General features: G+C 39.9%; 1 protein-coding gene across 1 annotated transcript; it reads right to left on the bottom strand.

Moving 5' to 3' along the window:
* Positions 1-9019: 9019 nt before the first annotated feature.
* LOC125021525 (GTPase IMAP family member 8-like) lies at positions 9020-14139 on the bottom strand. The gene is made up of 3 exons (XM_047607635.1): positions 13997-14139; positions 11691-12242; positions 9020-10806 (listed from the first exon to the last, which is right to left on the bottom strand). Exons 2-3 carry the CDS (start codon positions 12238-12240, stop codon positions 10025-10027), a joined length of 1332 nt encoding a protein of 443 aa, XP_047463591.1. The 5' UTR covers positions 12241-12242; positions 13997-14139; the 3' UTR covers positions 9020-10024.
* Between the last annotated feature and the right edge of the window lie 1634 nt (positions 14140-15773).

Here is a 15773-nt window from a genome sequence, read left to right as displayed (position 1 = left end):
GAATATTTCAACAATAAAGTAGCTTCATGTTGTGTCCTTCACTTTTAATTTTCCCTCCTTCGATTCTGAGAAATAAACTTTTATTCGTGTTTTGGATAGCGGGAAAGCCTACACTACCCATAATCCTCGACCACCGGCGATTTGTCACGCCCCTAAATTTAAAACTATCGCAATGGGTACTCTTTCACCTCTGTATGAAACGCTCTGCCATCACAGTGTTTTGCAGACTGATTCAGGATCAGAAGGTGAACAGATTTAACGTACTTAATGCTTTGTTAGGTTTATTATTTTCTTTTTACACGTAAAACATACTTATAGATTCATTCACCACTCCTGTCAGCTTTGGACGCTCTGAACTCCAACCAATCAGATGCAACCAGTGTACTTTCTTAGAAAGACAGATTAGCTTAATTCACTTCATTTTTTTTTCTTTCAGAAAAGCTTCAAACAAACAAAGGCGTCTGATTTTGGAAGCAGTTTAAGACCTTTAAAAATGTTTACTGTGTCCTTCACCATGCTTGATAAATAGAGTATAGTAACGACTACACGTGGCTACTGCAGCATTAGCTATTTAATCCACCAATGATGGATTAAATCTATTACAAACATTAAAGGAGTTGTATGTTGCTAAATAGCCAAATAGCCTCATCATTGTTATTATCAGTGTTGTTATGTCATGCGGATTGATTTCGTTATGTGTTTGTTTGTGTCACTGAGTTCTGTCAAAATGTTTTTCCTCTTTAGTTTAAAAAATGAGTGATTCAGAGGATCTTGAGTTGGAGGAAAAGCTTCAGGGGCCGACGAACTTCTTCAGGATATGGAGGTAAACACTTTTTAGTGCGCTGGAAAAAACGCGACAGACAGGAGATGTTATTCCTCAAAGGCCGTCATCCAGTCGAAGTACTAGTGGCTTGGCACCTGGTCAGTATTCACGCTCACAACTTTTATTCACCAAAGAATTTCAGTAAGTAAATATTCAATCTCTTTTTTCAGTGTCAACTGATCAGCATTAATGTCCAGGTGAAGGACCTAGTTGTGATGTTGCCAGTGTCGACCCAACAAAAGGTACTTTTGTTGACATTTATAGTTGTTGTTATAGTTGAGTTAGGCACAAGTGTAGAGGCTGTTGTGGAGTCCTAAGCCAAACCACCTACAGTATTTAGTTCACTTTGTGGCAGGTTTCTGTATTTCTTTATTTTTTCTGTTAGTGCTTCATCAGGATCTCCTTCAGTTGTTGGAGGCAGTGACTTGTGAGACGTCATCTGAGTTGGCTGCTACTGACTGGGAGATCAGAAACATGGACTCCTGTTAAAGCGGAAAGAGGCCAGGCCTTCTCTTATTGACAATATATTGGCTACTCTGGATCCACAGAGTCTGTGATATTACAGTTCACACACACTTTGTCCTGCACAGCAGAGAGGCAGTAACAGGAGTCACACTACTTTGACTTATGTACATGTCACTACATCAAATGCTTTCCAAAACATACATTTGATTAATAATAAGTGAGTCTTGATTGTAGTGTTTGCAGTCATGACTGGACCAACTATAGGAAGTTGTTTGTCATAGCATTTATATCAGGTATGTATAAAAATAGCTGTAAGAAGAACCACAACGTGGCATCCATCAGGGATGAAGCCATTATCATGGTTTGTACAGATTTCTATATGACATTAAACTGTTAAACTGGAAATATTTGAAGGTTCTGTGGTAAATACCTGGGAGTGACCATCAATAACAGACGGAACTGGAGGACCAACAGTACAGCTGTGTACAAGAAGGGCTGCAGAGACTCTATGTAGCAGACCCTTGGTTCAAAGGATGAGGCGGAGAGTTTCGTACGGGTGCCTTGGTTTATTATCTTGCATAGTCTACAGCACCGTGAAAACTATGCAGAAAGAACACAAAAGAAAAGGAAGAAACAGTTATACACATTAAACAAAATCTCGTTATTCAACAATACAGAGTTTATAAGAACAAACAAATAAAAATACATTTTATTAGGCAATTAAACAATGTTGCTAAACTCAAATAAAACATTAAAATGACGTGAGTGGCATCACCAGAGATAACAATAAATCAAAACATCAAAATGAAGCAATAACACAAATCTGAAGCCCACATACCTCGTTCCACTCTACCAAGGCTTGATTTTAAAGGTGCCGTCTCTGATTCTGCCTCCTAATAATAGCAACGACATCAGACTATGCTGAGACAGTATCAACGCAAAACGATACATAATTACAATACACCAAAGGAAAACTTAATCGAAGAGCCACAAAGATGAGCCAACAAAGAAAATGCCAGCCCAGAGAACAAATGATTAGGGATGGAGGTGCGTACAGGTGAGCGCACACACACACAGAGACACAGGTGGAGCTTGCAGGGATGCGTAGCCTCCTCCCTTTTATAGCCTGCTCCCTCCATAAAAGACACTGGCCACCAGATGGCAGTCATTCGCAGACATTTAAATAACCACAGGGCACAGGAAGACTGAGATGGCAACCCACAACAATTTACTGTCAGTTACACTCTACTTCCTGAGGAAGCTGAGATCCTTTAACATGTGCAGTAAGATGCTGGACATCTTCTACCAGTCTGTTGTGGCCAGAACCCTTTTCTCTGCAGTGGTTCTGGAGGAACAGCTACACACTGAATAAACTGATCAGGAAGGCTGATTCTGTGATTGGCTGGGAGAGGAGGATACTTAACAGACTGATATCAGTCATGGATCATCCTGACCTCCCTCTCCACCAGACGATAGACAGACAACGGAGCTCCTTCTCCAAGAGACTCAGACAAAGAACGCTACAGGAAATCTGTCCTGCCTCAAGCCATACACCTGTTCAACTCCTCACCTGTATGTGACAGATAACACTCTGGACATCTTTCTTTCTTGTATTCACTTTTTTTCAACTTATTTTTATAATTCTGTAAATAACTTTGCTGCTGCAATGGTGACATTTCTCAGTTTGGGATTAATAAAGCAACCCTTTTTAACCTGGTTAAATAAACTCTTTATCCAATCAAGCTTGGTCTTGTTTGTGAATCATTATTTGAAATTTGTAATTTAATCTGTTAAGAGTTTATCGTTTATTGAACATTGTTTATTTCTCTTATTTCTATTTATCTGGTGGAAATACAATTTCCCTAAGGGAGTCATCCCAAAGGGTTCAATAAAGTTGAATCTAAGTCTAAGTCTAATCTTATGGTACACTAGAATCACACTGTGCTGTAGCTCAAATCCAATTGGCTGTCTTCTGAGACTGAGCATGCGCAATTTAACTGTCTGTCCCGCCCAGAGCACTTTGAAATTACTTCCTGAAACAGGAGGCCTACAGAGATCTACATTTATTGTTAATATCATGATTATTTATAATAATAAAGAATAGAACCTAGAATAATAACACAACATGAGTATACGTTTACACTGTAAAGATACATTTTGCAGTGATAAAAAATCTATAATCATGGATGGTCGGCAGAAGACTTTCACTCACAAATCATATTTTTGCAAACGTGATCTAAGACCCATCTTTATTCCTGGGCCTTTAAACTCAAGGACAAGAAAAACAAGAAAGAGAAGCACAGAGGGACACACAGCTGTTAACTTTACATGACTAGTAATAGAGCTGAGATTAGAGGACAGGAACTTGGTGGCAGAGAACAGAAAGTAGACGACATGTCCTCAGTGCATCGTCCCCACTCTTAGGCTTATTGCAGCATCACTGAGGGACGGTTCAGTCCACTTATATCCAACTATGAGCTGGACAGGACGTCAGCGCTCTGTTTCTTATGTTCGTCTCTATTGTCTGAACAGAGATCAGGTCGTTTTATGGTTTTACCTTCAGTGTCAATGGAGCGCGAGCAGATTGTTAAATGTAAATCTACTGCCACCTGCTGGCAGATGTAGGACACTGACTCTAGTTTTACACCAGTGTAGTAGTGTAACAGTTCTACACAGTTTAAGGCTTTTCTGAGATACTTTGCAGAAACAAAATACACCGAGTGGATGACGTCATAACTGTGCAAACTTTAAAGTGTTATTTAAAATATGAACAGTGAATATAAAGAAATAAAATACAAAGTGTACCTTTCAACCAGTGGACCACAGTGGGTCGACAGGTCCCAGGAAACAGTTTCTCTTTTGGAGGAAACTTGTTTGATCAGTCTGTGTCACAGATATAAAACATGCAGTCAAACCAAAACTAGTCCGTGAAAGGGCCCGATCCGGCCCACAGGATTAAGTTCAAAAATCACATTGAAGACATTCACTGCATTTTTTCCAATAAAAGTAACTGATATTCCAAAGGTTCATAGTTGTGGACAGAACTATACAGAGATTTCACCTTTTCTTAAAAAATGTCTGGTTGTTAATTGACTAATTAAATAGCTCAACTACAAATAATTAAAAAATATCAATGATAAAATCTTGTGACGCCATCTTCAGTGATGGACGATGAAACTCTCCAACACCTTCTACTACAGCGTTATGATGGGATGGTGGTTTTTTATTATTTGTCTGGATCTGAAGACACATTTTCTGGCAACAATTTATTAAAGAAAAGCCACAATGAGACTTATCATCTCAAAATGTTTATTATTATTTTTAAATTTTTTACACAAACAAGGTTCATTGTCACCATGGCTCCCATGACTCACCAGTTGCTTGGCAACCGACTCCTTGCACCGAAACTGGTGCAACTGCTCCTGTCTTCAATAATTACAGGCTCCTTTACGATGTTTTCTTTTTTTATCACATTTAGTAAATGTTAAATCTAAATATAAATGTTAAATGCAGAGCCAAACAATATAACCCTCCTATTGTGTTCGGTCAAATCTGACCGATTTACAAGTGTTCTCGCTTAAGAAAACGCAGTTAATTTAATCTGTTTGTCATGCGATTCAGAACACATATGAGTCCATTTTTCACAGTTTATGATCACAGAATAACATCTGAACCCCTGCGCTATGACTGAGAAACTGCAGTTTAAGGTCAGTGAGGTCAAATTTCATGGACACATTTTGTCAGCAGAGGGACTCAGGGTGGACCCTGAGGAAGCCAGGGATGTTCAGGACATGTCTCTCCCCACAGACACCAAAGCAGTACAGAGACTGATAGGCTTCATGACCTACCTGGCGAGGTTCACCCCACACCTCTCGGAGGTGTGTGAGCCACTACAGAGGCTGCTGGACAGGGATGTCCCGTGGCACTGCACTGTAAAAAAAAAAGAAAAAAAAAAAAAAGGGGCGCCATAAAAATACCGTAAAATAACGGAAAATTACTTTCTCGTAAAAATACAGTTATTTTCCATAATTAAAATACAATTTGTGCTTGTAATTTTAACACGATGTTGTCGTATTTTCAGGTTGTTTTAACGTTTAATTAGAAACATTTTCACATTCTAAAACAATTAAATCACCTAGAAATATGGTAAATAAATGTTGTATTACGAACAATAATGCTTAAATTTACAGAAATGTGCTGTTATTAATCGGTTTTAATTACATTATTTTATGGGAAGAGATTGTATAATAATTTATATTTGATGTAATATAATAGTACATGACACAAAATAATGTGATTAATCTTTCAAAACACGTCAAAAAACTGTTGCAAAACTAGATATTTGGTTAGATTGCAAGAATTTACTGTTAATTTTAGAAAACATCAAATGGATATTTAATTGTTTTACGTTGTTTTTAATGTTTAATTACAAACATTTTACATTTTAAAATAATGAAATTACCCATAAAGACGGCAAATTAACATTGTAATATGATTAATAATGCTTAAAGTTACAGAAATGTGCTCTTATTAGTTTTTTAATGGCATTATTTTATTTTAAAAAAAAAAGGTTGTAGGCTATATTAGATTATATGTAATATAACAGTATACAACAATAATTTGATCTTTTCAAAACATGAGAACATGATAAAAAATGAGACCAAGCTGAACAAGAACAGCTACAATTTCCCATTCTCTGTATTTTTATTCAACTGTAGCAGGTAGCCATTATTACAGCAATATTCAAAAATCTGTTCAATTAAAATGACTGGTTCTGAAACAGAAAAACAAAACAAAACAAAAACAAAATTCAACTGAACTGGTAATGAAAGAAAAAAGTAAAAAAAAAAAAAAAAAATAGTTGAGTTACCAATTTACATACAAGTCACCATACATCCACAACACTGATTAGGAAATGAATCCATACTCTATACCAGGGGTCAGCAACCCTCCACACTCAAAGAGCCATTTGGAAAGAAAACACTGGGAGCCACAAAATCCCTTTGACATCATATCGTTTTTACCTCTATGCTAGGTCTATAGTGAGTTGTATTTATGAAATGAAATAACCGCTACAGAGACAACAAAATCGCATTATGCATACATAACGGGGATTTATCCACGGTTGGCTTACCTGGGGTCGAAAAGTTCAATAAATAGCGGGCGGGACCTGCAGGCGGGTGTCGCACGTCGGCAGTTGCGGCGTATATTTTGTGCACAAAAAATTAAATACATTTTACTTTAATGTTAAAAGATCACCATCAATTCAAATTAAGAATTATATTTAAAAAACTAACGCACTAAAATAAAAATACATTTGAATTAAATACTCGACAGCAACCAGTAAATGAGCTGCAATGCACTGTGGGAGTTCAGTGTTTTTTGGTTGATGTTACAACCATGAGTGTGGTGTGGCATTCAGTGTCATTCAGTTGTTGTGTAACTCTCACTCGTTCACTGATGAGTGACTAGTTGCCGCTATTCTGAGGCAGTTAGTTAGCCTGACAAAGTGAACACGTTTGATCAGCATCCTTGCTCCGCACCGCTCGCTGCAGAGCTGCAACAAAGGAACGAAAGAGGCTCCGGAGCCGCGAGTTGCCGCCCCCTGCTCTATACAGCTGACGAGGTGTGGTGTCCATACTTGAACTACTTGTCAATTGTAGTGAAGTTGCTGTTTCTGAGCTGTAACCACCTGAAGAGAAGACAGAAATTATTAGCGGTTATTAAATAATAACAGCTTATAACAGTTTAAGAGGCAGGACCAGGATAAAGGTGCAAGAAGATACAGCCTTTTCCAACACCACAGCAGTCACACGAGTCCCACTATAGATGACACCATTGCTTTGGGACAGACAAGCTTGCAAGATCTCTACAAAAATGTAGAGAACGATTCTTTGAAGTATAATTCGTAGTAGAACTGCTGTATTGGACTGCATTGATTAGTACAGGTGGATCTAATAAGTAGATTTTGACTATGCACATTTTTTAATGTGAAAGTTTATTCCGTACAAACTGAAACACATACTTGTCTTTTTGAGCAGTGACAGACATTTCCTGGCTTCAACTGGTCTCAGGACAGAAAGGAGGTCAGATTGTCCAGATTGTTTCTGTATTTTTAAAATACGGAAATAATCTGTAAAAATAATCTGTAAAATTCCGTTATATTACAATTTTTGTTTTTACAGTGTGGCTACCAAAACATGACTCTGCAGTTGAAGAGATCAAGCGTCTGGTCAATGTGGCCCCAATCCTGAAATACTATGACATGACCAAGCCAGTCAGGGGTGCTGTCTATTACAGGAGGGACAGCCGATAGGGTATGCATCACGGGCACTAAGTCAGACTGAACAGGATTATGCACAGATAGAAAAAGAGTGCAAAACACAACATCTGTAACCTGCAGAGGGCGCAGGAGGACACAGAACAGTTAAACCAGGCCGATTACCTAAATGTCACCAGCAAGCAATTAAGTCAGATCAAACAACACACTGAGGGAGATGAAGCTCTTCAGTTGCTGAAGGCAGCAGTGCTCCAAAGATCCGGGAGGACAATCCTCTGTCCATCAGACAATACGGGTCAATCAGGGACGAGATCAATGCACAAGATGGAGTGCTCTTCAAAAGCCAGAGAGTCATAGTCCCAAAATCACTGCGTGCTGAAATGTTGAGACGCATTCATGCCAGCCATGTAGGAGGAGACGCTTGCTATAGGCAGGTGAGAGACACGCTGTACTCGCCAAATATGCACGGGAAAGTCAGGACTACATGAGCCAGTGCTCAGCATGCAACGAATACTAACATGGAAGGCAGCGTGAAACAATGCTGTCACATGGCAGATTGTGAGTATGGACTTGTTCGGGCAGACAAAGACTTCTGCTTATTGTAGATCATTATTCAGATTTTTGGGAGATAGAATTGCTCCCAGATCTTTCAGCAGAGACCACAGGACTGAGATGCAAGGCCCAGTTTGCAAGGCACGGGCAACCTGACCAGGTGATAACAGACTGTGGCCCCCAGTTTGACTGTGAAATATTCAAAAGGTTTGCAAAAGAATGGGAGTATGAACACGTTCAGTCCTCACCCAGACATTCGAAATCCAATGGAAAAGCAGAGCGTTGTCACTGGGGTTCCAAGCAAAGTGCGGGTCAAACATCGAACAGCTAAGCTCTGGTTCGACAGGTCAGCCAGGGACCTGCCTGAGCTGAGTATTGGCCAGGTCATTGGAATGAAGGGACAGGCGGAGAAGAGGAGTTTGCATGCAGCAGGTAGGACCCAGATCATACCTGGTGGATGTGGAAGGGACATACTACAAGCGAAACCGGGTTGACCTGCAACCAGCAGAGGACAGAACGCCACCCCGAGCAGTACAGCAAGCAGCAAAGCAGCCAGCCTGTCGAGCAGCCCAGCAGTCCATCCTGAAACGCAGTGGACAAGGTCACAGGAAGTCCAGCCCAGGAGTGATTCTCCACCCACACCAGGGCACAGCATGGCCAGCGGCAGGCTGGTGAAGGTGCCAAACAGACTGAACCTATAGACTTGTCTAAATGTTTGGGCCAAATTTTGTTCTGTTACTAAACAAAAACAAACAAACAAACAAAGGGGGTAATGTGGAAACGATCTGGAATTTATTTTACTTTTTGTACTCATTCCTGAACAAGCTCTCAAACTGTGTTCACTGGATCCACTGGATCCAAACATGAATAAGAGAACAAATCAATAACCAGAGCCTCAGTCAGAAGAAGAATCATCTTTATTAGACGGATACACATTTACAATCACAAAGCCTGAGAGACACTACTGAGGGCTGAGAGAGTAGAGAGACACAGGTTTATCATGTCTGACATTAAATCATTTACTAGAACAAATAGAGCCATCATTTAGTGACTTCTGGTTCTATTTATTCACATGAATCATTACACATTTTACAAACAAACTAATGGTGTTAATAGAGACCGATGATTGGCTGAAATCTGAATGAGATGAAACAACATGACATCATGGTTTCAGAGCTGCTACCAATCAGTGTTTATGAAGATGCTCAGGATTACTGTGGATGATTTCATCTGAATCCAGACACATCACATTTCATCACATATTTATATTTATTTTAGTTTATATTCAACATGAAACCAAGCGGGAAAACCTTTGAGCCTCAGTTCCTCTATTGTCCACTAGAGGCTCCACCAGTCAGTCCCCATAGATCTCCATGTTAAATCAACATGTTTCTAATCTGCTAGTAAATTAGTTCTGGTCTCTAGAGATAATTCCTCTGATCATGATGATTGTTTTTTATAGCTCACTTGTTTAATTAGATCAAGGATTAAAGTTCTGCAAATTAAGGGTATGTCTGCTTTAACTACTTTAGATGGAGACGACCAGAGATTACACACTGAGCTTGAAAACAGACAACCTAGAGTAATAATAATAATGAAGTGATAAAGTGAACAGCACAGGACCCTGAACCCAGGGATACAGTAAACACATCTACACAGAACAACATGCTGGAGATTAAAGCTACACCTGATAACACCAAGTCAGTCTGACTGACCTCCAACCCAGGACAAAGAGAGACCAGTCTGACAAAGCTAAAACACCTGGTCACTGTCTGTATTTTATTATCTTTATCTTATTGGACAGTGTAGTTGAGTAATTATTAAACTTTCGGATCAAGTTTTTGTTGACAGAGAGATTATCAATAAAATCACCAATGAAAACAATTTCCGTAAAACTATAGTCTTCAGGGCTTAGTTCCTTTGACTGATGGTCCAAGACATATCTTGGCAGCTACTGCACCTCCTACTGCACCTCCTACTGCTGCACCTACGGATCCACCTAGCAAACCACCTACTATCAGACATATCACAGATGGCAGCAGTCCTTTCAATACCCTGTTCCTCCCCTCTCTACTGTAGGTCTCAACCATCCTGAACATGTCAGAGGTGTAATGTTTTCCTCCATTATCTGTGACCATCTCATCTATTTTCCTCAGAAACTCTCTAACCTGCTTCCTGTTTCCTCTCTGGTTGTTCTCAAACACACAGTATCTGCCACCACACATGGAGACCAGATCAGACAAACATTTGTTATCTTTGATTTTCTCCTCAATGGACCGACCTCTCAGCTCATCTCCACCAGTAAACAGTACCATGATGTACTTAGAAGCATCACTACCAAACAGTTTCTTCAGTATCTCAAACATCTTCTTGTCTCCTTCAGAGACACTTCCTAATCTGACCACAATAACAAAGACATGTGGTCCTGGTTTGGCCTTTACTATCATTCTACTGATAGCCTCACACATCTGTTCAGGAGTCAGATGTTCTTCAGTGAATCCTGGAGTGTCGACCACTGTGACCTGTCGACCCTCCACTGTAGCTGACCTAGAGACAGTCTCTGTACTGACTGAACCAAAGCTAGAGTCTGGTTTAAACGTCTCTGATCCCAGGATGGTGTTTCCTGATGAACTCTTCCCTGATCCAGGTCGACCAAGAAGAACGATCCTCCTCTCCTCCTGAATGTCTGGTTCAACAGATAAAAAATGTAGTTTGTGTTTCATTTCAGTCTCAAACTGCTTCAACACAAGAAGAAAGTCAGTGAAACTATTGAGAGCAACAGTAAAAAGAAGAATGGAAAGAGCTGCAGTGAACATCTGGACTACAACAGATGAACACATGTAGTGGACATGGAGGGTTCTCAGGTTAAAGGCAGTAAATGCAGAAGCTGGATGGAAGTCATTCATGTGGGTGAAATTCAGTCTGTGTTAATGAAGAGCATCATTATCTCCTCTCAGCAGTAAATATAGATGGTGGAGGTGAATCTATTGATAAGTTGCTATTCCCTTTACACACTTAATTTATCCGATTCTTAACCCTACTTGTTCATTGTGTTACAGTTCAAATTGCCTAAAGCATGTTTATTGTTTTAACCTTCACACCAGCGTTAAAGTACATCATTATCATCAATACTCCATAACTTAGACTTCCCAGATGCCATATTAAACTGTAGTTTACTGCTTCTTTGCATATGATAATCATGTCAATCATGTCTGTAGTTTTGCATATAGTTGTAGTTTTATTACTTCTTATATACTGTATAGTTATTGTATAGTTAGTGTACTTTATGTATAGAGTCATCATGTGCAAACTGTATTGTCATTTTAAGTGTTTAATTGTTGTATTATTACTATTATTATTATTTATTTACCTATTTACATTGTTTCATTTTGTGTTAAGGGTATTTAGATTATATTTTTACAGTTTTTATTATTTTTACTTACTTGGGTGAATATCTTAGAAATGAAAGACAATGGTAAAAACAATGCTATTTGATTTCCTTTCTGAACATATGTAAATATAAAACATTGAGACTCGGCTGTGGTCATAGATAATAAGACAGTTACTGACTTGGTCTGAGGTATCCAGCCTTCAGCAGCAGATTTCTGACTTGTTCCTTGGCTCCATCTTCATTGTTGAAGAGGTGATACGCCCCTCCAAACTTCATCACTACATCTGGAAGATAACCTTCACTCTTCTCAAATATAAAATTCGTCAGCGTCATGCCCTTTAAGAATTCTCCACCTGTGAAGAGCAGGTAACTCTTCCTCAGACCCTGAGGTCCAAGGACTCTCATTGCTGCCTCCAAAGCTTCCTTTTCTTCATTAGTGAATCGACCAATTCTGATCACCACCAGGAACAGAACAGGTCTGTTGGACTTCAGGATCTTCTCACAGTAGGATTTAATTTCCTTCTCTTTGTCTAATATTCCTGGAGTGTCGACCACTCTGATCTGTTTCCCAAACACTCGCCCTGTTTCCTCAGTGATGGATTTAGTCACTGGTTTGAAGGAAGACTTTGACTCAAACACTCTTCGTCCTAAGATGATGTTTCCTGAAGCACTTTTACCAGCTCCTGAGTTTCCAAGGAGGACGATGGAGAGATCTGGATCTGGATCCATGTCTGAAGAATGGAAGACAGGGAATTATAAAACGTGTAACTGGAGTTCTTCCAGCCCAGTGCAGCTCTATGAGCTTCTCTGGAGTCACATGTTCATTAATACAGTCATTCTCAGCTGGTGGGTTGCGACCCAGAAGTGCGACATGGATTTTCTTACTGGTGAGGCAGTGGGGTCAAACTCATTTTAGTTTCTTTCAGCCCAGATTGATCTCATGAGGGCTGGACCAGTCACACAACAGAATAATAACCTACAAATAATGACAACTCCAGATTTTTTCCATTTGTTTTAGTGACAAAAAGTGCAAATTATGAGAATTATCACATTTAGAAAGACATATTTTAAAATTGGGTTTTGTTTTGTGTTTAAATGAAAGCGACATTGCTCTCTGCTATGTAGTCCTTGGTCTCAGTGTTCACTTCTTAGTGGAAAAAACTGAACACACTCAATCAGAGAGGGAGCCAAAAATAAGAACAAACTTCAAACCACAGGTCAACCAGAACAGTCCACAGTTTGGTTTCCTAATTTTATCTGTATCTGTATTAATTGTTGTTATCGACCTCACATCCATGCGATCTGATAGAAAACATGGTCCATCAGACCAGAACCATCTTCTTCCAAGTCTCCATGGTCCAGAGGTCAGAGGTCAGCATGGACACTCTGACTGGTCTGAGGCTACAGCCACAAACTCTGTATAACTCCTTTCTATCAGAACCAGCATCAACGTCTTAATCAGTCTGAGCTACTGATTTGTTTGTCTGTTGGGTCAGAACCACATAGACCTGGAAACACTGACAAGAATAAACCAGCAGATGAATGTGTAAACTGTGAGACTTGCTTTGTGTATTGTTTGAAGAAATGGATTTGTTCATATTATTTTTTCGGTAAAAGGTGATAAGAGAGACGAGGGAAGTCAATGAGTCATTTGGTCTGAACACAGTGATAAAGAAGTTGCTACAGAAACGCAGGTAATAAGGAAACAGAAATAAAAGAGGACATAAAAGTGTGGAGAGATGTCCAACTGAATTACTGGAAACTTTGGCAAATTAGTTTATTTGCCACAATTACAGGAAGAGTTTCCTGACATATCATAGAAACAAGTTATACAGTTGGACCTGAACTGGTTCAAGTGCTCAGTAGTTGTACAACAACCCTAGAGCAGCAGCAGCTATCTCTTTAATCCAGACACGAGGAGGACCAGAAGCTCTGGGCGTCAATGAATGAAAGAATAATGTGTATAGTAACACCCACTGCTTTGCTGTGTTCTGACCTTTGCCCACATGAACAGAAAGAGAGCAGGTTTCATAATATATGACATAATGCAGCTGTTTATTGTCCTCATCCTGCTCATCCACCTGTGAACAATCGAACTGATTCTCACCTGTTCGTCAGCAGCAGCTTGTTGATCTCAGAGGAGTCTGTCTGCAATAACACATCTAAAATTGGTTTCATTCATGCAGAGAAACAACAAATCAGTTCATTTTTTACTGCTTATTGACAGGTTGTCTATTGCGAAAGTCAAGGAAATGTTACTGCGGCACTGGGCGCACCCGTGGACCGCGTAAAAGCCTGACCTCAAACTAAACTACAACTTGTACAAAGTGACAAAGAAGTGTAACACTCAGACAAAGAGACTAAAGATATAGTTTGCGTTTAGTTTTGGGCTTATCATTTACATAATTTATATACTTGTAACTGAAATGAATCAGGACCTCATCAGGTGCAGAGAGAAAGAAAATAACAGTTGAAAATAACTCACTGAATATCTCCGGTGAGGAAGAGTCAGTCCACCAGTAGAGTTGATCTGAGTTACTGATCGTTGACGTCAGACTGTCACGGGTTTGTCCAGACTGAGAAGCCTCCTGTCCGGCCCAGCCCTCATCCTCATAAACGTGAGGCGGCTGCACCTAGAACAGAAACACAGGACAAACAAGCCAACACCCACCAGGAAGACGTACAGCAACTACTTTTACTTTCATCATGCCTCCATTTTAAGGCCAGGGACAGTTTGAGAGGAGCAGCCATCTTGTTTGTCACTGACCAGAATAAAATAAAGTTTGTCAAAGTGCAGCCATCAGAAACATTCTTAGTTTATTAGATTTACAACCAGTCACCTCCTGACATTTTCATTTCATTCACTTTCAACACACACACAACACAAAGTAAAGGTTCACATTTCTGACGGATATGATGTGGTTTAAAACTCTCTTTTCATGTTGGTCATTATGTGAACACATCAGCACTTCTCTGTGACCATCTGGAGGACGTCTGGTGTTTCAGGTCCTGGAGAACAACTCTACAAACACCCTGAACATCGTCTCATCGTCTTCTCTGCTTCGTCCTCTTGGATTTGTTTCTGTTTGTGGCCTCCAGCTCAAACCGCTGCTTAAATTCACCACATTTTAATGTAAATGTCCTGAGTGAAGTTCCCTCCTGGTCGGACCAGTGTCTTTCTGTCTGAACTTCAGCAGCAGCTCAGGTCAGTTCAGCTTCAGGCTCTGATGGAAGTTGCTGCAGATTTCTTCAAAGGAGTCATCTTTGGTCATCTGCTCTACAACGTGACGGACTCCGCTCTCTAACGCCTGATAGAACCTCCTCAACTCCTTCAGCTCAGACTGCAGTCGTTCCTCCACCTGCTGTCGTTCCTGCTGAGCCTCACTCAGCTTCTTCTCGTACTTTAACTCCACAGCTTTTACTTCTAGTAACAATTAACAGAATGTAAGAAACATTTGGAGTCGCAGCACGGCACAGTGAACATCTTGAGGAGCAGCCTGAGGAAAAACATCCTCTACTGGGCCCGTTTGATGACCTGAGATGAGTGTTTCTCCCACTTCAAGTTTCAGATTAGTTTTCCAAGGTAACTGTGGCTTCTTCTTGGTGGCGTTAAACTCAAGGACAAGAAAAACAAAACAAAACAGGAAGAAACGGGATGATGATACAAATACAAGAAAGAGAAGGACAGAAGGACACACAGCTGTTAACATGTTGTGTAACAGTAGCACATGACAAGTAGTAGAGCAGAGATTAGAGGACAGGAACTCTTTTGGAGATGAGATGGTTCAGTCCACTTATATCCAACTATGAGCTGGACAGGACGTCAGCGCTCTGTTTCTTATGTTCGTCACTATTGTCTGAACACAGATCAGGTCGTTTTATGGCTTTACCTTCAGTGTCAATGGAGCGCGAGCAGATTGTTAAATGTGAATCTACTGCCACCTGCTGGCAGATGTAGGACACTGCCTCTAGTTTTACACCAGTGTAGTAGTGTAACAGTTCTACACAGTTTAAGGCTTTTCTGAGATACTTTGCAGAAACAAAATACACCGAGTGGATGACGTCATAACTGTGCAAACTTTAAAGTGTTATTTAAAATATGAACAGTGAATATAAAGAAATAAAATACAAAGTGTAGCTTTCGACCAGTGGACCACAGTGGGTCGACAGGTCCCAGGAAACAGTTTCTCTTTTGGAGGAAACTTGTTTGATCAGTCTGTGTCACAGATATAAAACATGCAGTCAAACCAAAACTAGTCCGT

This window comes from Mugil cephalus, chromosome 15 (genome assembly GCF_022458985.1).
Source record: "Mugil cephalus isolate CIBA_MC_2020 chromosome 15, CIBA_Mcephalus_1.1, whole genome shotgun sequence".
Classification (NCBI taxonomy): domain Eukaryota; kingdom Metazoa; phylum Chordata; class Actinopteri; order Mugiliformes; family Mugilidae; genus Mugil; species Mugil cephalus.
This window is presented reverse-complemented; position numbering and strand designations above follow the sequence as displayed.

Bases quoted from the DNA above. Each gene is read 5' to 3' on its own strand.
- LOC125021525 (XM_047607635.1), bottom strand. From the start codon at position 12,240: ATGGATCCAGATCCAGATCTCTCCATCGTCCTCCTTGGAAACTCAGGA. The intron at 10,807-11,690 runs GTCAGTAACTGT...CTGTTGAACCAG, and splicing joins GGCTGGATACCTCAGACCAA to ACATTCAGGAGGAGAGGAGG.